General features: G+C 38.8%; 1 protein-coding gene across 4 annotated transcripts in view; it reads left to right on the forward strand.

Annotated features, from left to right (window-relative positions):
• Positions 1 to 27768, forward strand: part of Acvr1 (activin A receptor type 1) — a 130644-nt gene that overhangs the window by 32090 nt on the left and 70786 nt on the right. For 2 of the 4 annotated variants that reach the window (XM_046426881.2, XM_046426882.1), the window contains exon 2: positions 22331 to 22496. Coding sequence is in view for 1 of the 4 variants with exons in the window: in XM_046426879.2 (XP_046282835.2) it covers positions 24820 to 24881 (62 nt within the window). In the remaining 3 variants the exon portion in view is untranslated. Of the gene's footprint in view, positions 1 to 22330; positions 22619 to 24554; positions 24882 to 27768 lie in introns of those variants that run through there. The other 2 variants (XM_046426883.2, XM_046426879.2) reach the window with 2 other exon arrangements.

A 27768-nucleotide genomic window follows, 5' to 3' on the forward strand; every position in this document is an offset into this window, starting at 1 on the left:
TGTGTAAGCATCTATGCACTTCATAGTTCTCACCATGCCCAGTTGGTTGTACTGATGGTCCCAGGGGGAAGGCTGCAGTTCTGTTACCAACAGGGGAACAGAGATTGTGGTTGCTGCTGGGACCAAAGCCAGGAGGGTATTTATAGTCTGTGGTGAGTGGCTGCGAGCCCACCCTGGTTCTGGATACGCCTCCTGCCTGAAAGTTCCCTGTGTTCTTGAACTGGACCCTGCCCTCAGTGGCCAGACATTAGTTAATGATAAAGTGGATGGCTGCATGACGCGGCACGTGATAGCCTTGGCGGTTCACAGCCTGCAGGTGCTTGTGCTTTGGCTGACCTGAGCACCCATGAAGAGCAGGTGTCTCCCTCCCCTGCTCTGTTCACAGCTTGCCTTGGTTTGCTGGCCTTTCCCCAAGCCAGCTTCATTGACGTGGGGTGGATGGACCACTCACTAACTGGAGTCTACTTTCTTTATGCCACATGGGCTGTGTCAAGTGAAGATTTATAACCCTAAAAGAAAAGGCAGATCATGAATGTATCTTTTTTCTCTCTCCTTGAATTCAGGTCAGACATCTAGACTGCTTTAGAGAAGGGACCAAAATCAGGTGAGGGTTTGCACACCTTAGCTCACTCGAAGGTATAAGGACTGAAAGGAAAAGATGAAAGAGTAAGTTCTCATAGGAAATCAGAAAAAGTGCAAAAACTTTCTGTTGTTTATCTGGTAAGGTATAAAGTGTATATTTGTGTTGACCCTTGGGTGCTTTTAGGGTAAAGGGAGGGTTTATTTATTTATTTTTGTTTGCATTTGTAAAGTGGCTGAAAACTCAACCTGAGCTAGCCTTGGTGAGTGGAACATTGAATGGCAGCCTTTCTGGGGAGTCCAGGTAGAATAGGCTCCAGATCTGGGTTGACACTGGCTCAAGCAGTGTCCCTGGGACCCTGTTAGTATTCTTCCTTTGTCAACTTTATTCTCAAGAAGGCTCTCCCTTTATGGTATCGAAATTGCTGTGGTGTATTCCCTTACATTCAAGTCTAATGGAAAAAAAAAATCAAACTTCTAGTAATTCTTACAAAATCCCAAGAGTCACTCTCATTGCACAGGCTTAGACCACACACACCCCACAATCAAATACAGTGTGCCGATTGGTTTTAGTCCCTCCTCCCTCACATTAGCTTGGATTTAGAAAAGAAGGTGTGTATCCCAGACCGGATTCAGGGATCATTACTGGAAAGCAGCAGCAGGTAGAGGGACTGGTGAGGCCAAGGGTTCCATACAATGTTGGGCCCTTCATTATCACAAAGGAACACAGTTCTTGGACCTCCTTGATTTTGCTGTTTTTCAAGAAGTAGTAAGTTCTAGGTTTGTTTTCTGGCATCCCCAGAAACAAGGAACCAGTGATTTTACTGATGCCCCTGGGATGTTCATTGCAGGGTATCAGATTATAGTAGATCTTAATGGATGCCATGCTAGGTTGCTCTATGGTATGGCATTAGCTCAATCAGCTTGCACTGTATACTATTACATCAAGGATAGTAGCAGAATGGAATGGCTATTCTCTATATATGTTTTGTCTGTCTCCGAAAACACGTGTTCCATTTCACTGGCCATTCAGATTCATTTTGGGTGACTGTCTTGTCAGCCTTGGGGCTGGGAAGAGGGGAGGACAGGCTGCGTTTTGGCAGCACTTCAAGCCTGGAGCAGCATCCTGCAGCCAGCACCATAAGCTGTATAATTTGTCCATGGAGGCCTATGCATTATAAAAATGAAAATTCCTTCTCTGATAGCATTCATTGCTTAGCACGCAGCAATTTGGCTGTCAGAAACAGCTGGCCCTGCAGGGTGGGACAATGGAAAGGCGAGACCAGAGAGAGGCCAGTGCTTACTCAAGTCTCCCACTGTGAGAGGATCAGGTTACTGAGACTGTCATTAACAACAGACTGCAAGGGGCTCTGAGGCACAGCTTCCAGTGAGCAGGAGCTGGTGGCTCAGACAGTGAGTGATTTTCTGCATTTTTGCTGAATGGAACAACAACAACCACAACAGGATACACACACACACACACACACACAACTTGTTAACCTTTGCTGACTCAAATATTCAGTTCTGATGTGTTTTCTCCTGGATGATGAGCATTTTAGGGGAAATAAATCCTTTCTACACTACATATAGTTGTCATTGGAACATTGTGGAAAACTCAAGAGAAGTGTGGAGAGGGGCACAATGGAATGCTTGGAACCTGTCTTTTGGCATTTATAATTTTTAGGTTCTATCTACCTAGAATTAATGCCAAAAGCCCCAACACTGAGAACCCCATGAAGCTCGTTCGTGCATGGAGTAGAGACATGTGTGCCTGTGAACCAGATGTAGCATGTGCAAGGGTGAGGAAGGGGCAGAGGACCTGTGTGGCTTGGAGCTGCTGTCTCTCTGACTGCAGTGTGGCTGGCCCTGTACTCTTTCCTGTATTGATTTCATGACTCATGAAGCATGATCTAGGCAAAAAGCACACTTCAGCTATAGAGGAGAGACAGCTGTCTGTTATAGGAGGACATGTTTTCTGGGTTTAATGGCGCCAGGTTTTCCTTTTTGGTTGATACGCTAGTGACATCCTACAAATGTCTCATCAAGGGTGTTTCATTTTTTCCTCCTTCCTGAGAAAAGAATCCCTTAAAAATATTCTTCTAAATATTATTCTTAGCTTTTATTTCACAACGGGACTTCCTGTGTAGGAAAAAGTTTTGTGGTTCTGTTTTTGGGGAAAGAAAGCTATGTCAAGACGGCAAGGGCCTCTTGGTGGTTTAAGGGCACACCGTGGTTAAAGTACCTTGGACTTCTGAAGTGAACAGCATTTTGGAGGTTCTGGGTGACTCAAGAGAAGTTTGCTGGTTGGAATTTGGTAGTTGTCATGTGTGGCCGGGACTGTACTGTTCCCCCTTTTCCATCTAAATCTGTTTCCCTTTTACATGATAGAGGCTGAAGTTCCCAGATGTTGTTTGGATTAAAGAGTGTGTGGGGGAAGAGGGAAAAAAAAAAAAAAAAGCTTTCTTAATGATAATAACAGAGTCAGACTGGCTGGTTCTGTACTGACAGGAAAATGGAGAGATAAAAAGTCCATTAATGGTGTGTGCACAGCCTAAGTAGCCAATAAAACAATGCTGTCCTCCCTGGAAGCCAGTCCCAGACTGGCAGTGCTTCGTGCCAACTGCAGGAGACAACAGCTGCAAAGGGGCAGAAGGATTCTGAGTCAAGAGTCCAGTCCACCTATTGGCTGGAGGGTGGTTCTTTTGTTCTCTGCCTCCGCCTCCTCTCCGCCTCCTCCTCCGCCTCCTCCTCCTGCCCCTTCTCCTTTTTGCCCTTTTTTTTTTTTTTTTTTTTTTTTTTTTGCAGTGAGCCCCTCTTAATGCTCGCTGTTCCAGAAATTGAACCACATCTGATTAAAACTTAATGGTTACTCAGAATGAAGTTGGCTGGTGGTTTCCAAGCCTATTTGTCTGGGTTAGTTTGAATGTGTGACCATAGAAATGTTAATTTACACACAATGTATCCAAGTATTACAGTCCCCCAAAGTTTGATAAAATAGTCACTTATCACGGAGGTAACACTGTATCCCTCTTTCCAAATATTGAATTTCCAGGCTCAAAATGAGTAGTAAAAAACAAAATAATTTTTTTTTTTAAAGCATTTTGGCTTGGAAGGTTAACATTGGGGAACGGCAAAGACGTGGTTTCATCAGCATTCATTCTGTGTGTGCACTTCTTGCTTTTTCAGTCCTGGGCCAGGTCCAGGGTAGTGGGGAGACCTTCTTTGGGAACTTACCTTTTTCTGGTCAGGTCAGCTCTTAGGTCTCCAGCGAAGGGGAAGAAGGAAGTACTGAGTGGAAGGGAAAAGCATCCTTGTACATTTAAAAGGGAGGTGATCCTAAAATGAACTTAAAAAAAAATAGTGAGGTGATCTGATCTGTCTCTGTTACCCACAGCTTTAGTTAAAAGATCTTAAGTTATTATGACTTTTATTCCTATTATACAAGGGGAAGAGGCACAGGGATCAGAGTGTTCATTTTTGTCCCGTGTCCTGGGCTATAGCATTCCGATATTAGGAAGCTGGTATTCATAGCCTCCTTTTGCAGGGGAAAGAAACAAAGTATGAGAAACTAACTTCCTCAAGGCTACAGAGTCTTGTTCTTGCCCATGGGTGCAGCCATAATGAAACATGTGCTGTGAACCCACACATTAGCCATCCATAAGAGGAGGTGGGTGTTCCTTATCTGGACACTCCAGAATGTTGGTGGTGCAGAGTAGGAACACATTCTGCTTTTATGTTTCTACTTATTTATTTAGGTGCTGGGGATTCAGCTCAGAGCCTTGTGTGTCCTTCACTGAGCTACACCACCAGCCTTATACACTGCTTTTAAATCCCAGAAGCCTTAAATCCTAAAAGGCTCCATGGAAGAGGACACATTCTTTTACACTTTAGCACTCTCATTGGGTGTACACCTCGTCTCAGACATTCTGCTCAGGGCTGGGACTCAGAACTGGAAAGGGTGACGGAAGTCCTGCTGTCAAAGTGTGATCATCATTTCCTAGTGGATAGACCCAGGGGTGTGGAGAACATAGTGGATACCCAAGCATCCTGGGAGAAGAGAAGCTTGAGAAAAATACCTGGTAATGGGCTCAGCTGGGAACAAGGCTTTTCCAGTTGACCCTCCCTAAATAGAGAGGGCTTAGAACAGAGTGTGGACCTTGGAATGAATGTGCAAGGAGGAACATTATGTCATGCTTTTAGGTACTATCTGTGGTTCCTTTTTGGAAACTGTATGTAGATTATGAGCTGTCTCAATGTTCTTGGCTGCAGACTTCTTGCTCCCAGGTCACTCCCAGGCCATCCCAAGTAGCCATAGTACCCCAAGAATGATTTCCTCTCTTTTGACTAAAGATGGGAAAAATAAGGTCTGTGGGCAAATTACGTTCTTTTTACATAAAACCTTTATATTAGGCACCTTTAAAAAGTATGTGGCCTTTCCTGGTTTGGTGTTTTATTTAGATGGCAAACTAGAGAGACTGTTCTGAGGAAATATGACCCCTCAGTGATTAATATTAGATATTGAATGGCCTTTAACATGTCATGCTTGCTCTACTGTGCCGGCTTGTCTTTTTCTAAATGTCAAGCCATCACTGTGTCAATTTTATATGTTTGAAAGACTGGGATGAATTCCAGGTGTGACACTTTGGTTTTCATTTTTACATTTTATAGTAGTTTAAATGTCTCCTTAGTGTTTTTGGTGGAGGCTCCTGTAGGTCCATGTAGATGATGAATACTAATGTATTTTAAAGTCATGCTTGGCTGTTTGGGGGTGACTTGCTTTCAGCTGTCTGTTCCTTAGCTGATGCTGGGGATGTGAATGGGAATCAACATGCTGGTTATTAATCTGACGATTTCCTTTTATTCTGCCAATAAACTCCACTGGTTAAGGGATCTCTTTTTACCATTGTTTTCGGTTCTGCTGTGGGGCAGTGCTAGACTGCAGTCCATTGTGAATATTGCCAGGTAATTTATTATTCATTATTGAGGGAAAGAAGTTTTGACACATATCAGAGCTGATTCAGCACTGTACTCTCACATGCATTGTTATGTCTTTCAGAGTAAGAAAAGAAAAGAGGGGAATTCAGAGACAAGTCAGAATAGCCAGTTTTTTTTTTTTTTTTTTTTTTTTTTTTTTTGTGGTAAAGCTCAGAACTTTTTTTTTTTTTTTTTTTTTTTTTAAAGGAAGAAAATTACTGTTATGAAAGTCAGGGTTGTGGTTGTGAAAACATCAATAATAGTAATGACTTATTCTGTAAGGGTGTTTATATCGGCTTCTTTTCTGAGTGCTTCACATATTAACTCGTTTATTTTAATAACTCTGTGAAGCAGGTTCAATTTTTTTTTTTTAATCTAAATTTTACAGATGAAGGAAAGAGGCACATTACGTTAGTGCCTAAGGGCTTACAGGTAGCAAGTGGCAGGGCCAGAATTCTGAGGCGATCTGGCTCAGTTTTGGGTTCTAGCCACAGTGAAGGGTAAAAAGAAAAGGAATAGTGACCAGGGACACATAGAGTAAGGTGTGGAGTCCTAACAGTTTTCTATAAAAGAAACATTAGAAGGCACAGTAAGGTGGGAGGGTGTGAGGGATGTGAGGATACAGGAAGCAAACTTCTATGGCACGAATACTGGTTTGTTAACTTACTGAACATATATACAGTCTTAGTCTATTTGGGCTGCTGTAACAAAATATCTGAGGCTGGATAGCTTATAAAGAATGGAAATTCATTTCTCACTCCTCTGGAGACTGGTAAGCCTATGAACAAGGCACTGGAATACTTTATGTTTGATGAGGGCTTCTTCGTTTGTATGTGGTCTCTTCTTACTCTGTCCTCACATGGTAGAGGGGCATGCCAGCTCAATGGGGCCTCTTTTATAAGAGTATTAATTAGCACCACCCTCACAATATGAAATTTCACCCTCATGATGTAATTACGTCTCAAAGATCCTACCTTCTACTGCCATCACATTGGGTTTTAGGTTTCAACACAGGAGTTTTAGGGGGCCACAAACATTCAGACCATGGCATGGATCAACTATAAAGCATATGTATGCATACATATATAGTTTACATATGTGCGTACATATGTGTGTGAATCTCTATATCATGAATTTGGACTGTGTTTGAGAAATGTCATTAGATGCGTGTGTGGAAACTTAGTTCCTTCACCATTCTTGCTGTTGGATGTTCAGTAAACCCCCCACAGTTGGGAGCCACCCATCTACTGCTGGAGAGAACACACTCACATGTGGAAGCTTTACCAACCCTGGCATACCCCTGCTTCTGTGAAGTATTCATATTTACTTGCCTGTTTCTTAAAAAAAAAAAAAAGAAGAAGAATTTCTTTTCTTATGTGTTGAACTTGTCTTTGCTAAAGGTACTGGGAGTTGGCTATAACTCAGAAGTAGAAGTTAAAGTGTTTGGTGTGTGTGCACTGTGAAAGTCCACCCAAAATTATATTTAAAATAAAATAGTTTCTAGACATGTATGTGACCCATTCTTCATGTGTCCAAATCAAAAAACAATGGCTTGCAATTGTGTTAAACTAGTATAAATCTTGTGATAATTTCTAAGCGGCTTAGTTGAACTTAGGATAGTGTGTATTGTCTTAAAATCAGCCTGACTGGTAGAACCAACAAAAATGCTGCACATGAAAAAACTGAAAAAACAATTTTTTTAAACCGTTATCTGTGAGGCCTTTCCCCAATACTTCCATACATTAAAAGTTAAAACTAACAGGAGATTGCCTTTTCCTTCCTGCCATTTTTAGAAAATAAGGCATTCTAAAACTTATAGAAGATTATCACTCCCTCCCCCCTAGGATTTAAAAAGTAAAAAAACAAAGTCAGGGAGACAAATGCTTATGAAACTGAGTGTAGTGACCTGAAACTCAGCTGAGTTGTTCTCAGAATTGTTGACGGCGTGAATGGCAAACATTGGCAATTGCTAATGTTTTCATATGCTTTTTATAATTCTTGTATGTTCATGTTCTGCCTTCTAATTGAAGCAATCCTGAGACTGTTAACTATTTAATGTGGCGTCCATGTGAGTGAAACTCAACTTTGAGTCATCTGGAGAGTTACCTACCTCTGGGTACTAGAGAGCAGTCTCCAGGTCCTATAATGTGCTGCCACAGATAAGAACTTGTGGGCTCCTTCAGTCTTTTGGTTTGGTGTTTAGCTGATCCTCACCTGCCCCTCTGTAGTCCACTGAACTTACATATGTGCTGGGCATCAGGGATGTGAGAATACGGGAAGCAAACTTCTATGGCCTGAAGCCTTGTTTGTTAATTTATTAGACATTGGAGAGACTTTCAATGAAAGAATTTAGCTGGCTGTGGTGTCTCTTCTGCTCAGGGGAACATAGGACTGGCAAAAAGCTTTTCTTGAATTTCTTTTTATTATTTTATTTTTATAGTGCTGAAGATTACACCAGGGCCTCACAAGGGCTAGGCAAGTGCTAAACTACTGAATTATATCTGTGGTCCTTGATTTTTTTTTATTTTTTAGATCATGTATGTCATAAAGTTTGTTTTATGAATGCATATGTATCTGTACAAAGTACATATACATGCATAAATTTTATATGTATGTAATAAAACGTGCATGTGTGTGTGTGTGTATATATATATATATATATAATTAATTTTTTTAAATTTTGGATGTGGTACTAGGGCTTGAACTGAGGGATACTTTACCATTAAGCTACATTCCCAGCTCCTTTTTACTTCTTATTTATTTATTTATTTTTAAATAGTCTTGCTAAGTTGCTAACGCTTACCTCAAACTGGTGATTCTCCCATGTGTCTGGGATTATAGGTGTGCACTATGGCTCTTGGCTAAACTTATCTATACATAAATAAATACTTTTTATCCTTTTAATCAATCTTAGGCAAACAAAGCATATTTTAGATAAGAATGGTGTAAAATGTTTATGAAGAATTAATTTCTGGGCTGGGAATGTTTGGTGATACAGCACTTGCCTGGATTGTGTGAAGCCCTGGGTTTGCTCCCCAGTACAGAAGAAAAGAAAGAAGAAAATAAAATAATTTATTTCACTTTAGAATTTCTGATCCACTTGGGAGTTTGGGATATCATGGTAAATATACATTGTTCGTGTTAACTGTCAGGTAAGTTGCTTCTAAAGGATGGCAATATCACAAATGATCAAAAAGCTGATGTTTCAACTGGTGCTGATGTAAATTAGTCACAGGTGTGCAATCTTGAGGCCTGTGATTAAAAGAGTGCTAACACAATCAACTTCAGACATTTTTCATTTTATAGAATTTATCTATAAAAGATGAATCTGGGGGCAAAACTTATGTGTTGTAATTAATAGTAACCAAAATCAAGAGGGTGTAATTCCATTAGTGGACTGAATGCTTAATGACACGAGGAGATTAAAGTATGGAAAACTCTGTGCTTTGTGGTTACCCTTATAAAATTACTTGAGTTAAGGAATCCAGAGATTCAGGTATCTTAGATAATGAAGTCTTGATAATAGCTTGTAATTCTGGAAGCTGGCCCATCCCTACCCTCCCACCCACATCACCCCACTCCAAAGTATCATTACAGCTCACAAGAGGATTCCAGATGGGGTTTTCCCTGATTCTAGGTAGGTTGGCTCTAGTCCTGACTCTTCCACTTGCCATTATTCTTCCTGTTGTTTTGTCTTCTCTTTTATTTTCTTCCATCACTTAATGCATCCTTTCTTAGAAGTTGTCCCGTGTTAATTGTCTCAGCCTGAGCTTGGTGGTGGTGATTTGCGCGTTCTCAGGAGTCTGATAAGTACATGGTGTCTGCCTATTTTGTAGATGGGGCTACTGGCTCACAATAATGATCCAGTACCTGGGGAGTTCAGTTCCTAAGCTGTGTTACTCCACAGCTTTCCCTCTTTTCCACAAAAATGGATTGGAGACAAAGTATGTTAACGAATACAGCGTATACTCAAAGTAGGGAGAACTCTTAAGGAGATAGATACAATTGTCAGTTCTCTGTTGCTGTGATGAAATACCTGACACAATCAACTTTAAAGAAGGAAAGGTTTATTTTATCTCATAGTTCCAGAAGTTTCAGTCCATGGTTGTTGGGCTTTGTTGCTTTGTGTCTGTGGCGGCCCAGTGCAACATGGCTGGAGCACATGGTGGAAGAGGCCTGTTTACCTCATGCCAGCCAAAAAGGAGAGAGAGAGAGAGGGAGGAAGGGGCTGTGGTCCCAAAATCCACTTCAAAGGCCTACCTCCAGTGATCTAACTTCCCTCTCCTAGGCTCTATCTACTCAACAGTCCGCTACCTCCCACTAGCGTCTCAGGCTGGTGACCAAGCCTTTAACACATGGGCTTTTGGGGTACACTTCCAGAGCATAACATTTTAGGAGGGAGAACACATCCCCCCTGTACTGTAGCCCTTTTACTCACCTGGACTGAGAATAACTGGAAGAAGGCCAGAGAGTGAGAGCCCTGCCTCAGGAATTGTATGGGGCCCAGCTCCAAGTAACCACCTCAGGAATAATTTTCTGGGAAAGGAATAAACATTTTTCTTGTAAGATGAAGCATCTCCTCTCCTACCTTTTACTTACAACTTCTTAGTTTTCAGTAATATTATATTGTTAGCATAGTACTTGAGTATTATTCTTTAGCCCCTGCCCACCCCTACCCTGTGTATGTGTATAATTTAGAAAAAAAAAAGATTTAAGTGCTGGAATAGGAAATATTTCTTTGTTTTCAAACGTAAGTGAGTAGGAAGCTGAGGTCGAGTGTATATTACACATTATCTTTTTTGTATAAAATAAGAAATACTTGTAGATCTCTCTTAGTCTCTTTAACTTAAGGTTTTGGGGAGGGTTGGATATTTGTTTATTTTTGCTTTGAATTAAAAGCTGTTACAACACTAAAAGTAGGTTCTAGGTGGATGTACGTCCTTTTTTGCCATTAACATAATTGTTTCTCTTTTTTTCAATTTTTTTTTTTTTATATTTGTCTTGGAGAGGTCCCTGTTATGCTTTGGATCCATTATCAGGATGTACCCATTCATATATCAGCATTAGGATGTACCCATTCATATATCAGCATTTTATTAAGGAGCTATTGGTTTTAAGACATCTCTGATACTTCAGAATGAAAAATACTACTTATCTGTGAAGAGTTCACATACTTGATTTTTTTGTTAGAACAAAAAATTGAAATGTACTCTTTGAGCCCGTGACAGTTAAGTGTGGGAATGCTGGATGAGAGGCCATATATCTCAGACAGAATGTCTATGTTGAGTCTTTGGGAGGTGATGCTAGCTTTGATTCTGAAGCACAGAAATTTGCCAGATGTCTATTTTAGACAGACAAGTGCAAAGGCAGAAGGTGAATAAGATCATGGTGTCCTCAGGGAGCTGTAAAGTGCATTTAGGGTGAGGGGACCTATGGGGTGATGACCTGGTGAGATTGGACATGTCTTGGGCTAGGCTGTGAACATTCAGAGTCATCAATGTTGGTGTGAGCATCTGAGAGGCAGCGCAGTGGTCGGATCAACTGCCCTGTTGGCAGGTATGTGGGGGAGACCACAGCTGAGTCTGTCAGAGCACCACTGTGGGGAGAGTCAAAGGCAGTGGGGGCTTTGTAAGGTGAACTTAGTTTCTGGATTGGTTATCAAGGTTAATGGGTGCTTCCATTTTTTAGGGGTTAGAACATATGTGAATATCAGCACATTTGGGGAGTGGTTAAGATAGATGTGATGACTTTAGTTTTGGAAACCTGTATGTATTATGCCCCTCGAATTCCTGGTCATGATGGACAACTATTGTTTTACTACTTCTCTTCTGCATTTTATTATTTATCCTTCAATTGGCAAGCAAATTATTGATAATTGAAAAAATATTTTTAGTTTTTTTTTCTTTCATGAGTAGGTTGGGTGCCATCTCAGTACAGGAGTAGATTTTAAAACCATCTTTAATTAAAGAATAGGCCTTCCTGTTAGCATAATTCTTGAGAAATCCTGGTAGCAATGACAAATGAAATGTCTAAGCAGAAAATCTCTGAGCTAGTGGGGAACTTAGTGACCTAGGCCACTGTCCTCGGTTTATATTTAGAAATGGAAACCAGAGAGGGTGAATGACTTCCCAGCATCACATAGCAAAATTGCAGGGGTGTTCAGTGCTTTATCCATTGGACTTTGATGATAGAAGCAGATTTTGAAAATTTACCTAAATTCTTGACTTAGCTTTAATTTCTTTGTTGTTGTTGTTGTTGTTGTTGGCATGCTGGGAATCGAACCCAGGGCCTCGAACCTGGTAGGTGAGCACTCTACCACTAAGCTAAGTCCGCAGTCTTTACTTTTATTAACTCAAGTGTTCACAGGTTAACAAGTGTTTGTTGACTACCTAATATGGAAGGGATACATCCCCAATTATTATAAAAGATAATAAGGCAAAGATACATAAGAGGCTATTTTTCTTATCAGGAAGCTTGAAGGTTAGTTTTTTTTTAGATAACTCATTATAGGACTGGTAAGTACTTTCAAAATACACAGCTTGTCTGACATAATTATGCTTAAGTAGTATATATACACACATATATACACACGATAACAACAAGAAAACAAGGCCATGTGAAACATTGTTCACCTTTCATTTTGTGTTTAACTTTATTGGATTTTTTTTTTTTTTCTTGTTACCTTGTTCTCTTGGTGAGGGGTAAGCAGTTGGTGGAGTAGCCTTGGGAATTCCTCTCTGCCTGTGGGCAGATAGATGATAATTTCGACCAACCGATTAGAAAAAGTGTTGATTAACTTGTATTCAGTTTATTCTTGTTGAAACTTAATTAGGGAGAGTGATTTGGTAAAAAGTTTATTTAGGTTGATAACTGACATAAATATTTGCAAGTGGGAATAAGGATATTTTGTCCTTTTCTTCCTTGCTTTGCATTGAAGTCTTGGGAAGAAATTTAGCCATGTAGTGATAGAGGAATTTTTTTTTAAACCACTATGCATTTGCAATTGTTAATGCTTTTGGTTTTTCTGTAATTTTAAATGTCATTCATTCCATATATATTTAAACCAATCTGGCATGATGATAGCCCAGACTTGGAGATATAGCAGGAGGTGGGACACACAGTCTCTATTTTCCAGAGGGTCCTCATAGAAGCTTTGCTAAATATCTGTGTAGTGAGGTAAATAGACACAGGCACCCCAGAGTAAAGCTTAGGAGAAGCAAAACGCCAGACACCCCAGTAAAAACCAGAAAATCTGGTCCTAGCCCCGTGGGTGGCATCCCTGCAAACTCTTGTAAAAGTGCTTTGAGATCAGGAGCTGATGAAAGCCTGGATGGCATTGTGTGTGAGGGTAATCATCGAGGATTACCACATTCCGGTGAGGTGACAGTTAAAACATGGGTGCTGTGGAGGTATGGGTGCTGCAGTGGTGCTGGATTGGGAAACACACACACACACAGGTGCTGAACTGAACACACCGAGAAGAGCCATCTAATTGCCATTCAAGTCTGGTTCTGTTTAGGGGTGTTTGGGGAGAATGGAAGAAATGACAGGTTTCTCCTTTCTTACCTCTGCCAGTTCTTAATCCTTCTCCACTGAAGGTGCTGATTCCTCACTCAGAGCCTTTTTGAGATAAAGAGGTAGCTGGAATAGAACAAGTTGTGTTGAGGCCTAGGGGAATATCATGAATTTTTCATCTCAGCCAAAGTATACATTAAATTCTCACCCAGGCTTTGACCTGACTCCATGGATCAACCACAGACCTCTTAACTGGGAGAGCACTGACAGGATTTAAAAAACACAACACACACCACCCAGGTATGAAGAAAGTATAAGAAAATGTGTGTGTGTGTGTGGGGGGGTATGATGGAAATACTGGATTTCTTTACTGAACTTCCCACTACTCTAAAAGACATGTAGAAAGGGTTGCTATGTGGTTAGTGACATCAGTTGGCCAGAGGTGCTATATCCAATTCCTTTCCAAACTAATTTACAAGTGACACTGTTTGGTTTTTCTTAGGGAAAGAAATGAGAGAGCAGGAATTAGGGAGGAAGAGAGAAAGGAGTGAATTGTGGGTTCCCTGTGGGTGGGAAGTGCTTGCTTTGTCTTTTTGTCTTTGAAGGATCTGCCTCTTCTCTGAAGTCACCCGCATATCTGGTGAGGTGGTAGCTCTGGGGAAATTCTGTTTTAGCCTGTGGCCTTCCTATTTGGTGTCTTATAAATCCTTCTAAGCTGCCACTGGTAGAGAAGTGAGTTTGGGCACTGTTAGTCGTTCATATTTCCGTTTTCCAGGCTTCCCTGTAGAACCCTTGATGATACTTATTTAAAATTGCAATTTGTGTGAGTCAGAATGGTCAAATCTCAGTCATTTCATATGATTCAACCTAATAATTCAGCCTTAGTCATCTCCGCTGTCTCCTCTTTTTACTCCTTAAATATTGAGTTTATAATAATAGCTACCATTCATTAGCACGACTATGTGCCATGCTCATCACCTGTGGCAGCTCTGCAGGGACGTCATGGTGCCCGCTTGCCTGCGGGAGGCTGCTGCGTGGACGGTTGGCTCAAGCTCTCGAGACTGGTGGCTGGCCGGGCTGGGATTCAGCCCAGGGCTCTGGTGTGGCCTGGAACTCCCTTTGTCTACTATGGCCCACTGCCTTTGTTCCCTCAAGTTTCATCCTTGATCCTCTTACTTTGTATTTCTGGCACAAATAAATGAGTCTTTGGCTGGCCAAATGAAAGGGATTTTGATGGACTGCCAAACCACTTCAGTGGAGGGTTTTGAGGTTACAAAGTATAAGCAGGTTATCTTCAGAAGTAGAGTCTGTTACTTAATTATACTTAGTAATTAAGTAATCCACAGTGGGTCCCTCTCATCTCAGCCAAATTATACATTAAATTCTAGAGGGGTAAGGTGCTCTGATATTTGGGTCTTAAATCCTGTCACTGGGGCCAAACTGTCAGGAAAGCCCCCCTTCACTAAATCTTTTCTTTGGCCTGTCTTCTCCCTAGGCTTGTGAGACCTTAATCTTTTCCTGAAAACATCCGGGCGATATCATTCTTTCTCATATCCTGCCTGTCCTCCTCAACACTTTTTCCTTATTCTTTAAAAGTCCAGTGAGTTTGAGTAGTACTCAGTATCTAGATATGCACCTGATTAGAGATTAGTATTCCTATGGTCAAATTCTTTCCCAGGATTTCTTACAAAATGTACTCTGTATGTTTTTTCAACCCTTCAGAACAATCAGTTATCAGGTAAATGGGAAAAAGGGTTATAATTCTCCTGTGAGAGTTAAAACAGTCAACATAGAGACAGTAGTAGGTTAGAAAGAGTCAACTGATAGCAAGTTGAAAGCAAGAACAGAAAAAGGTGACCCGTGGAGCTGAAGGTTAAGAAGGACATGTCTTGGAGTCAGAGCAGGATAGGAACATGTGGGAGAGAATTGGTCATGATTGCTTGTAGCTATTGCTGGGATAAATGTGTGTTTGTGGCCCAGTCTGTTACTGCTGTTAGTGAGTCATCCTTGCAAATAAAATAAGTTTATATGCAAAGCTTACTGTATACAAATCCTATGGGTGGTATTCCAGGAAATAAGTTTCAGAAGCAAAATAAGTCTGAGTTGGCAGTTTCAACTTGGGATTCTGTGTACTACTGTGAACTTTTCTTGTAGATTTGAATGTAGGTTACTGCAGAGGTCAACACACTTTCTCTGTAAAGGGCTAGATAGTAAATATTTTAGGCTTTGCAAGCCATACGGACTCTGTCACAGCTATCAACCCTGCCATTTCAGTGTGAAAGCAGACATAGACTATACGTAAAATGAACAAGTGTGCCTGTTCCAATAAAACTTTTATTTATAAAAACAGACTGGGCTGGATTTTGCCTGCTATTGGAATACTATCCAGTAATGTTTGGGGGCATTTTTCAGGTTTTAATATTTACTATAGGCCACCGTTCTTTGTAAATACACTAAGCTTGCTGTTTCTTATTTAGCAAAGTTTTTAGATATTCATAATGAATGATTAGTAAAGAATGTTTGGAAGTTTTTTTTTTCTTCTTCTTTTGAGACAGGATCTCACTATGTTGCCCAGGCTAGCCTCAAATTCCTGGGCTCGAATGACCCTCCTGACTCAGCTTCCTGAGTAACTGGTCTACAGGCATGTGCCCCTGCACTTGGCTTGTTTTGGAAGTATTTTAGCAGTAATATATTTTCGGGAATTCCCATTTCTTACCCCCTAAATCCAAAGATTAATAATTGTTGAGAATTTGGAAACTCCTAGAGTCAGGGAGCTGCTATACCTCATCTGTACTTTACATCAATCAGTACTGGTCTTTCCCAGCTTCATGTGTCCCCAATCCCAACCTGTGATGTCCCCAGATTTATCAGTGTTTATGGCATCTGACATATTTTGTTTCCATTAGGAGTCAGGAATCTTGGAAACTGGCTGGTGATCCCATCACCTTTCTTTAGAATGACTAATAGATCCGGCCTGTTTCCCCACATAGACAGATGTCTGCAGTCAGGATTAGTATTGAAGGATACTCAACATTTACGATATTGGTTTTACCAATATTACTTTGGAGTCAGAACAAGAGAACATTTGTGGTATCTTCAAATAATTTGAGTTATTGTTGGGGTTGGTATGTTTTATGCTTTTTTTTTTTTTTTTAACCATGATACTTTACCCCTTCAATTATCCTAAAGGATGGAAGGCAAGGAAGGGAATTCAGAATATCTGCTTTGAGTGTCAGTTCAGTAGTTAGTCAAGAGGCAGTTTAACTTGGTGGTAATTAGGAGCACAGAATTTTGGAGTCAGAAAAATATGGGCTGATTTCTGGTTTTGCCACTAACTAAAAAAACTGTGACTCTTAATTAAACCTGTCTGAACATTGTTTTCTTATATAGAAAACATTTTATGTTTTCTGTATAAGAAAACAATGTTCCTTTCAGTTTCATTGTTAGATTAAGTCAGACAGTACTATTTATGTGGTTAGCTGGAATGAAGGGACTCACTAAATGATTATTAGTAACTTTCAAAGATGAAGGTGTTTATCCTGTTTCATGAAAAAGGAAACTGAAACTCATAGAGGTTAAATGATCTGTGAAGATCACATTTAGTACGTTTGAAAGTTTAGTTTGCTTCCGGAGTCCATGTTCTTGTACCATAATCCCACTTTATAAAAAAGTTTTGCATAATTTTATTCCTTTGGGGGGCTAGTCCTGGGGATTGGATTCTAGAGTACGTTGCCACTGAGCTACAACTCTATTCATTTCAATTTTTAATTTTTGAGGCAGGGTCTCACTAAGTTGCCAAGGCTGGCCTTGAACTTGTGATTCTCCTGCCTCAGCCTTCTTAATCCCCGGCATTATAGGGTGCACTACCATGCCCAGTCTTTCTTTCTTTTTTTTTTTAAGTGTTGGAGATTGAATCCAGGGTCTTGCACGTGTTAGGTAAGCTCTCTTCCACTGAACAGTGTCTTGCTAAATTGCTAACACTGGTCTTGAACTTGAGATCATCTAGTCTCAGCTTCCCAAGTAGCTGGGATTACAGGAGTGTACCACTATTTCTGGCTTGTTTATATTTTTCTCCTTGCTTTTAGTGTTTTACTATGGTTTAGGAGGATTCCTCTTTTAAAAAAAGTTTTTATTGCTACATATTATACAGCATAGTGGTTTCATTGTGGCATATTTGTACATTCATATAACATAATTTGATCAATTTCACTCTCCAATACTCCCTCCACCCTTCCTCCCTTTAATCACTTCTTCTCCCCTACTGGTCTTTTTCCGTTTTCATAAGATCTCACTTTTCCCTCATTGCATCCACATATGAGAGAAAAACATGTGATACTTGTTTTTCAGAGTCTGGCCTGTTTCACTTAATATCATGCTCTTCAGTTCCATCCATTTTATTTCAAATGACATATTTTTGTTTTTTTTTATGATGAAATAAAACTCCATTTTGTATATTCACCACATTTTCTTTATCCCACATCCCATATCCCACTTCTTAGAGTGATTTTGGGTACTGGTAAATCCAACCATGGTAATTCTGCACCACGGTTGGTTTGGATGACGGGACTGTGGGGACAGAGCGGAAAGGTGTGGGATGGTTCCAGCAAGGACAGGAATTTGCAATATATGGAAGCCACAATTTCTAGAAGCTAAGGATGCGGTTATTACTACAAAGTTGAGAAAATTTGTCCTTTTTTTTTTTTTGGTTGTTGTTGTTGATTTGTTTCTGTTGCTCATCTGCTGTGTTGACTGCCGAGAACTTGATTGGGTATAAGTACTTTGTATGCTTGCCTGTTCCTCAGGTCCCATCATATTACAGCTTTTAGGAATCTGTGCAATTTTCTTTTGAACTGAACTAATGGAAAATGTACTACAATGTTAAATGTTCAAAATTGGAGCTAGAGAATTGGACTGACTTCTCTTTTCCCTTCCCTCATAGTCTCCCTCTACCCCCTCAGAGGAATGTGCTTTTGACCTTTATGGGTCAAATTTTTATACAGCTTCACCAGCTGCCAATAATTAAAACTCCATAACCAAACAAATATGTTGGCTAAATTTTTGGAAAAAGCTTAGGTCAATGAAAGTCTAGTGCTAGGCTGCTGAAGTTTGTTATATAGATATGTATCTTATAGTACTGATTTTAATTAGTGCATGAGTTTTGAAAATTATTTTGTTTTCATTTTTTAAACCGCTCTTGGGATTTTGAACATAATTGCTTTCTATTACCTATGAGGTCTGCCAAACTTGCTGATTGACTTCAAAGGTATTTGTAAGGACATGGGTCCTAAGTAGACTATTTGGAGAGTTTAAGTATTCAGAATTCATTCAGTATTTCAGCTCTTATTTTACTTTCTTTCATGTACTACATCACCAGTTTTGACATTTATCCATGGGTTAGTTGAGATCTTAATAAATTTTAAAACAAATGTTAAAAGAGGTGAAAGACCTCTATACTGAAAAATATAAAACTCTAAAGAAAGAAATTGAAGAATACCTTAGAAGATGGAAAGATCTCCCATGTTCTTGGACAGGCAGAATTAATACTGTCAAAATGCTCATACTATCAAAAGTGCTATACAGATTTAATGCAGTTCCTATTAAGGTTCTATAGAAATAGAAAAAGCAGTCATGAAATTCATTTGGAAAATAAGAGGCCCAGAATAGCCAAAGCAATCCTCAGTGAGAAAAGTGAAGGAGGAGGCATCATAATACCAGACCTTAAATTATACTGCAGAGCTGTAGTAACAAAAAAGACATGATATTGGCACCATACAGACAAGACTAGTTGTACAGAGTAGAAGACACAGAGACAAACCCTAAAGAACAAAAATATGTCATTTGAAAGAAATGGATGGAACTGCAGAGCATGATATTAAGTGAAATAGGCCAGACTCTGAAAGACAAGTATCACACGCTTTTCTCTCTGTCTTCATACTAGACAAAGGCGCCATTAACATACATTGGAGAAAAGACAGACTTTTCAACAAATGGTGCTGGGAAAACTGGAAATCAATATGTAACAAAGTGAGATTATACTTTTATGTCTCACCCTGCACAAAACTCAACTCAAAGTGGATCAGAGACGTAGGCATTAGACCAGAGACTGAACACCTACTAGAAGAAAAGTTGGCCCAAATCTCCATCTTGTTGGCTTAGGAACCAAATTCTTAAATAAGACTCTTAAAGCACAAGAAGTTAAATAAAAAATCAACAAATGGGATGGTATCAAAATAAAAAGCTTCTTCACAGCAAAGAAAGCAATCAAGAATGTGAATAGAGAAACTACCGTATAGCAGAAAATTTTTACTATATGTACCTCACATAGAGCATTAATTTCCAGGATATATAAAGAACTCAGAAAAACAGGAAAAAAACCAAATAACTCAATAAGTGGGCAAAGGAACTGAATAGACACTTCACAGAAAAAAAAATATGAATGGTCAACAAATATATGAAAAAAGGTTTAATATCTCTAGCAATTAGAGAAACGCAAATTAAAATTAGAATGAGATTTCATCTCATTCTAGTCGGAATGGCAATTATCAAGAATACAGGGCTGGGATTATGGCTCAGCAGTGGAGCGCTCGCCTAGCATGGGCGCGACCCGGGTTCGATTCTCAGCACCACATAAAAATAAAGGCATTGTGTTGTGTCCATCTACAAAAAACAAAAAAAAAAAAAAAGATTTTTTTTCTCTCTCTCTCTTTTTCTCTCTTAAAAGAATACCACTAACAATCAGACTACAAATTGGTGCAACCACTCTGTAAATCAATATGGAGGCTCCTCAGAAAACTTGGAATGTAACCACCATTTGACTTAGTTATCCCACTTCTAGGTTTTATCCCAAAGACTGAAAATCAGCATATTACAGTGATGCAGCCCCATCATAGCAGCTCAATTCACAGTAGCTAAGCTATGGATCCAACTTAGTTGCTCTTCAACAGATGAATGGATAAAGAAAATGTGGTACATATGCACAATGAAATATTACTCAGCCACAAAGAATGAAATTATGGCATTTTCCAGTAACTGGATGGTATTGGAGACTATCATGTTAAGTGATATAAGCCAGTTCTAAAAAACCCAAGGCAGAATGTTCTCTCTGATATGCAGATGCTGGCTCACAATATGTGTGTGTGTGGGGGGGAGTGGAGGCACACCAGGTTGGATAGGGGGGAGTGGGGGCAAGGGAGGAGGATGGGAATGAGAGTAGAATGAATTGGACATAACTTTCCTGTGTTCATACATGAATACACAACCATTGTAACACTAAATCATGTAGAACCACAAATTGGGAAATTGTACTCCATTGTATGTACGATATGTCAAATACATTCTACTGTCATGTATAAGTAAAAAGAATAAAAAATTAAAACTAAATTATATTTAGTTTTCAGATTTGATTTTTATACAATAACTCTCGAATAGCAACTCTCTGCTAGGTACTATGAAGGAGGAATGAACAGAAGAATAATACGTAATCTTCACCTAGCTTCAAATTGATTTTGAGATAAACCTAGTTCATGGCAGAGAACTGAGTGTCAGGTTGAGTCATATAGAATATAAATACCAGAAAATCAGAATGAGAAAGATCTGGAAAATATGTTTGAAGAAGGCTAAACAGAGGCAGGAGAACTGGAAACTGTCTTGAAGGATGGGAAGGAATTCTGTGTAGTGAAGATGAGGCTGGGGTAAAATTAAAAAGGGGGGTGCAGCTCAGTGGTGCACATTGGCCTAGCATGCTCAAGGCCCTGGACTTAATCTCTAGCAGTCGATGGGGTGGGGGGTGGGGTCATTGTCTGTTTTTTTGTTTTTGTTTTTGTTTTAAGCAGAGAATCTGAAAAAATCAGAAAAATATACACTAGTGTTTAAAAATTTTTTTTACTTCTCTAAATCTCCCAGTGATAAAGTGTGTGCGTGTGACTTTACACACAGTTGACCCTAGGCAGGAGAGCTAGTGACAATGGCCTACTCCTAAAACAAAGCTAGTTGTTGGCCAAGAGGAAACCACCCTTGGTGGGAAATCTACCAAGTTTCCCTGGCCCTATGATCTTGAAAAATACTAGTATTTCAATAGTTTGTTTGGAAACTCAAGGGTTTGTGGGTGCTGCTCAGCAGAAGAGTTTGTAAGGACGTCCACTTTAGGAATGGAGTTTTACTCTTTACCTTTGCTAAATGATGGATGAAAATGGCACATTTCTGGTTGACCTCTCTGCGAAGAGGCCTTTTTATTGTGTATTTTTTTATTGTGTCTTTTACGTGTCTAGATTTTTTTTTTTTTTCCCCAATAGATGGAGAGTCTCAGTTTAAGCTGAAGCAAGGGATGTTTTGATACTATCTACAAAACTTTTCCCTTGAATTCCAGGGTGACTGGGAATATTTTCTTTTCCACATAATTACTTAGAGATGCTGTATTTTGGGTTTGCTTTCTGCTTAGATTTATTTCCATGAAAAGTTTCTTGGCAAAATGTTCGTTGAGGTTATTAAAAAAAAAAAAAAAAAAGATGATGTTTTCCAAAACGAGTTAGGGTATTCAGCACTTTGTGTTTTTTAAGGTTTTAAATAGGAAAGTTTGGGTTTAATAAAAATTTCCTCTTCCTTTGGCAAATGGTGATGTTTTTCAAGTCTTTCTAAAGGAAGAGGGAGCCTGGGTGGCTTTTTGTTTTTGGTTAGTTATCTGGAGGACCTCTTCCCTTCCACTCTGAGCTCCTTCCACACCATTGTTTTACAAGTCTTTGAACTAGATATCGACTACTGAGAATGTTGCTTGAAATGGAACAAAACCAGATATTTCCAAGTTTCTCAAGAAATTGGTGACTTTGGTTTACCAGTGTCTCCAGGGAGGACCATGGGTCTGGAAAGTGAAGACAACTTCTTTTCATTCTGTCCTTTGTACTACTGTACTACTCAGACAAGTGCACATAATAATTAGTATACATTGTCATTGTTTTTGTTTGATTTTTTTTTTTCCTTTTCTGTAATGGTCTTGAGCATGTGACATAGGGACTTTGAAGGAACTTGATTTTGAAATTTACTAACCTCTTAACTGGGTTTGTGTCATTTCTAAAAATGCTTGACATCAACACACTGCATATCCATGTTTTCAAACTTTTCCATTCATATTTCACTTGTAAGTCAGCTTTTGTTTCGTGATCCCAGTTGAAAAACTTGTCAAGTTGTGTACTTCTCTTTAGCCAGCACATTCACAACTACAGAATTTTCTTCTGCTCAGCTACAAAATTTTCTTTCTTTCCCTCTGCAGCCCTGAGCGTTCCTGAGCATCGCATTGCCATAGGGAGACTGCTAGAGAGCTCCTAACTCCAGAGGACTCCAGGAGCACCTCCCAGGGAACACGGCCAGTGAAGCTCTAAAGGAGGGTGCTCTGCTTGAAGGACTGTGGGCAGATGTGACCAGGAGCCAGCTTTAAGGTAGCTGAGTCAGCTTTTCTTCGGACCTCTCCAAGCAGCGCAGCCAGAGCCAGAGCCGGCTGTACAATCATTTCAACAGATCACCTCTTTTAATGCTGTTTGGCAGAGATCAGATTTACAGGGTAATTTCTTTGTCATAGATGATTATTTTGTTGCTTTATATGAATCCAATGTTAGAAAATTAGAGTCAGCCTACTAGTTTTTGTTCTTGCATTGTCTGGACGGTAAGCTTTTGGGGTGATGGATCTACACCTTTGGTCTTTAACTTTGGCTAAGTTGTTCAAATACCACCAACATTTCTCCTACATATAAAAATGTTTCTGCCATTCTTTTCACCATATAGGGCCACAATATTTACTTTTTTCTTCTCACGCTTATTTCCCTCTCTGTGGTAATGGGGTTTGAACTTAGGAGCACTCTATGCTAAGCTTCATCCCCAGCCCTTATTTATTTATTTATTTTTAGACAGGGTCTTACTAATTTGTCCAGGCTGACCTTGAACTTGACATCCTCCTGCGTCCTGGTACACTGGGATTACAGGTGTATGCAACTATGCCTAGGTGAATCTTTTTATGAAGACTTTTTTTTAACATATAAGTAAAATTTATTTATTAGTTATGTTTAAAAATTGATGAAATATGATTACACATTTTGTTTTACACCTTACTTTTCCCCTCCATTTGATATACTGTGGACCTTTTTCCTTCCAAGCAGAATTCAATTTCAGTGTAAGTAATGCCTGTTTAGTATTCCTTACCTGGCTGTAATAATAATAATAATAATAACTAATGTTCTAGCCTATAACTTAAAGGAGGTGGGGGAGGGGAGGCCTTTCACATTAGGGAACAAATCAGTGTTGACACTAGACTTGGAGTCATTAACCACATGAGTTTATATTTTCTACGGCAGATGATGCGCTGCTTTAGGCTGTTGCTGATATATCAGTTATGTCAAATTTTCATTTTTAGGAGGCTGTGTTGATATAGAAGCATGGTTGTTAGTTCTGGCTACCATCCTTTGAGCATTTTGAAGTACTTTCCTGCCCATAAGCTGGTGTGAGGTTGGATTAGTTTTAAGAGGAAGTCATGAGTAATGGGGATGGCATTAAGAGACCGACTGTATTTTGTATATTTGTTTATTTGAGGGGAAGGAAGAGAAGATGAGGCTGTAGTTAATTGCTAACCCTGTGATTCTTAATTATGAAACAAGGTTAAATTTATTTAGCTCAGTTGTTTCCTAATGTGACTAACAGTGAGAATCACTAGAGAAGCTTTCAGATATCTAACAGTGGCAATGGATATTTGTATTTTTGTTATTGTGTAAAGTATTTATTTTTAGAAAAGTAATGTAATCAGTGTAGACAAAATTTAAAAGACACAAGAGTGTGCAGTAAAAAATAAGTCTCCCTTTTCCCCAAGTACCCAGTTACCCTGGGAAACTGTTGTTACAATTTTCTTTCAGAGATTTCAGACCATGTATAATATATAAATATATATCCTACTATAAGTTACTCATTCTTTTTACACAGATTAAGAATATATAAAGTTTTGCATCTTTTTTTTTTTTTTTTTTGCATTGGAATAATGTTTTTTTGGAAATTCTTCCCTATTAAAGCCACATTCATTTTCAGTGAATGCCATATGTTCTCCTGTAAAGACATGCTATAATTTATTTAACCAGTTCCATATTGATTGACCTATAGATCATTTCCAGTATTTATTATCATGAACAGGGCTATAGAAAATAACTTCTTATATACATCATTTCAAACACGAGTCAAATGGACTCTGTAGGATCCATTTCTAGTAGAATTGAAGGGTCAAAGGGTACATACATTTTAATTTTGGTAGAAATTTATTGCCATTTTGCTTGTTCATACAGCTTGAAAGTTTAAGATTTCGCCAGAAATGGATGAGAATGTCACTTCTTCATATCTTTGCCAATTACAGTATGATTACTAAACTGATAGGTTATTTATTTTTTTGCCAAATTACTGGGTTTAAAAGGTGAGTTTAGTGTAGCTTTTATTTCCATTTTTCTTATTTTGATTGATGTTGAGTATCTTTTTGTAAGTTTAAAAGACATTATATTTCTAGATCTGTACCTTTTATTCTTATGTCTTTGTCTGTTTTCCCATTGGGTTATTGTTTTAGTCAGTTTTTTTTTTGTTTGTTTGTTTGTTTTTTGCCACCGTGACCTTAAGACCTGTCAAGAACACTTTTACAGGAGGAAAACTTTATTTGGGGCTCATGGTTTCAGATAATAGATGGCTGACTCCATTGCTCTGTGACTAAGGTGAGGCAGAACATCATGGCAGAAGGGCATGGTGGAGGAAAGCAGCTCAGAACATGACACTCTGGAAGCAAAAAGAGCTCTACTTACCAGGTACAAAATATATACCTCAAAGTCATACCCCCAGTGATCTACTTACTCCAGCCACAAGGCCCTACCTGCCTACCTACCAACAGTTAATCCATTCAAGTGGATTAATATATGGATCAGTTCAAGCCTTTCATAATCCTATCATTTCACTTCTAAACTTTCTTGTATTGTCTCACACATGAGTTTTTTGGGGATACCATATATCCAAGCTATAACAGTTTTTGATTTTTATTATCAGAATATTGACTTCTTATGAAAATATTGCTTTTTATTATCAGCTTATAGCTTCCTTTTTTCTCCTTGTGATATGAACTATTTATATTTTTCCCCAGGTGGTCATTTGTATAAAGGCAAATAATTTTGATGTTCTGACTATTAAACATCTTAAATAGTTAAATTTGCCAATTTATTCACTCAACAAGTATTTATTAAATGCCTTTCTTTTTTTTTTTTTTTTGCGTATTAGGAACTCGTTCTAGGCACCTGACTATATAGTAAGAAAACAGACCCTAGCTCTTGCTCCTTGAAACTTCCATCCTGTTGGAGGAGATATTCAATAAAAGATGAATAGATTTGTAGAAGTAAATATATAATCAGTCTTTTTGTGGTTTCAGACTTTTGTATCACAGTTCAAAGACTTTTTCCAGTTACAGACTTAAGAACCTATCTCCTGGTTCCTGGTCATGTTATTTTGTCAGATTTAAATCTTTGATCCATCTGGAATGTTAGGTGTGATCCAACCTAATTTTTTCCGAGGTGCCCTTTTAATTACAATAAAGCTAAGTTGCTGTAACCTAGGGACTGAAATATGTTGTGGTTCAAAGAACACAGAAGTCTATATTTTTTTTCCTCACTTAATAATTCTAGTCTGAGCAAAACAAATTAGCAGGACAGCCCATATCTATTGGTCATCCTGAGATTCAGGTTCCTTCTGTCCTGTTGGTTTAGTAATCGCTCACTCTGGTTATCTTCATGCTCTTATCTGGGATAAGTGATGCGAAGTTACAGGCACCATTGCAGCTTATGTTAGTGAGAACTTACAATCAGTGCAATCTAGCTGCAAAAGAGGCAGGGAATTGCTGTCTCTGGTGGTCACCGGATATCCAGAAAGAAGGGAAGAAAGAATTTTAGTAGAAAATTAGCAATCTCTACCATATTGGTTAGCATTCCAATACCCTCCTGCTGCTCTGTCACTATTAGTTCCCCTGTCTTGCCCTTGGGTCTCCAACCCTGCTGTCCCATGGCTCTCAGTACTGGTGTTACCCAGTCTTACAGTTTTAATCAATAGTTCCAACTTTTCTTTGAGAAAAGCTTCTATTGTAGTCCACTCCCTTCTTCCAAGAATAAAACCTGTTATTATTGGGATTTTGTATAGATAAACTTTGTTGGAGAGGGTTCAAACCTTTAAGATGTTAGTTTTTCTTATTTGGTGTTAGTGTTGTGTAATTATTTGGGGAAACACTTATTGAGACTCTTTTTTGTCTCCTCTGACCAATGAGACTTATATAATTGAAATAGATGAGAAGGAAGGAACAACTTATATGATGTTGTGTTAAATACATGGTTTTTGATTCTGACTAGGAAACCAACATTTATTTCTCTCTTCTACTAAAAACCAACTTGGAATTTGAAAAACAATTTTCCTTAGTTTAAAGATAAGGAAGGGTTAATATTTCAGAAGTTTATTGCATAAACAGGAACATACAAATCGGGGCAAAGTTTTGCACATGCTGTATATGACACACAGTACTTATTGCTTGCTCAGTCTCTGTGTGTCACAGCACATATTTAGCTTTTGTCTTTGACTTTTAATTGAAAAATAAAACAAATTTACTCAAGCAACAACTTATTAATTATTATAAAGTGAATTTTTTGTGTGACCTCTATACAGTTCATGAAGTAGTATATTCTCTACAGTAATTGCTTTCTTGCCTTTCTTTATAGTTTTATCACCCAGGTGTTCACATTTAGCATTATAGTTTATTTTTGCACATTTTTAAAAAATTTCTTATCAGGTTTCTCTCTCCAGTTCTCTGTTCCCCCCAGTTTGTTGAAGGACTCAGACATTTGACTTTGTTTATTATTGGGTGGTTTTTGATGATTCTATCCTCATGATTCAATTCAACTTGTTATCCTAATTTAAGTGGAAAGTGGCATTTTAACATCACAGTGTAGGTACCAGGGGTGCTCACTGCTACTAGATGGGTCAATATTTTGAAGTTCAATAATGAAGTATGTATAGAAATTACTTAATGCTGATACTTCAAATTCAGATTAAAAGGTTTTTACTTAATCTTTTCGGTGTTGCATCTATATCTCCTTTAGTCCACATAGGGAATTCTGGTTCTCAAAAATAATAGGGAATGGCCAGGCATGGTAGTGCATGCCTTTAATCACAGTGACTCTAGAAGGTGAAACAGGAGGATCACAATTTCAAGACGAGCCTAGTCAACTTGGCATGATCCTGTCTCAGAACAAAAAATTAGAAGGACCTGTGAATGTAACTTAGTGGTTGAGTGTTTGACGTGCATGTGTGTGCTCGTGGCCCCAGGGTTCAAACTCCCCACTACTACCAAAAAGAAAAAAAGAAAAGACCCCAGTTACTCATTTACTTTCACCCACATTGTATGCACAGTATTCTCAAAGATGTCACAGTACTGAGATACTACTTATGAGACCTGAAAGTGGATCTGAATGGTTTTATCTTTTTATACTATCCCAATCTTCTTTCCTTGGGGGAGGTTTTTATAGTTGGAAATTCACCAGATGTAAATACTGATTAGCTGGTATATGATATTTGGAGGAAGAATAATTTTAACTTTGTTACGTGAGATGTTGGATTTGCATTTATGTTTAGAAGCAGTACTTACCTATTAGAGAATTTGTGGGA

The sequence above is a fragment of the Marmota monax genome, unplaced genomic scaffold (genome assembly GCF_021218885.2).
Source record: "Marmota monax isolate L192 unplaced genomic scaffold, Marmota_monax_Labrador192_F-V1.1 WCK01_AAM20220418_F8-fsc00048, whole genome shotgun sequence".
NCBI classification, from domain to species: Eukaryota; Metazoa; Chordata; class Mammalia; order Rodentia; family Sciuridae; genus Marmota; species Marmota monax.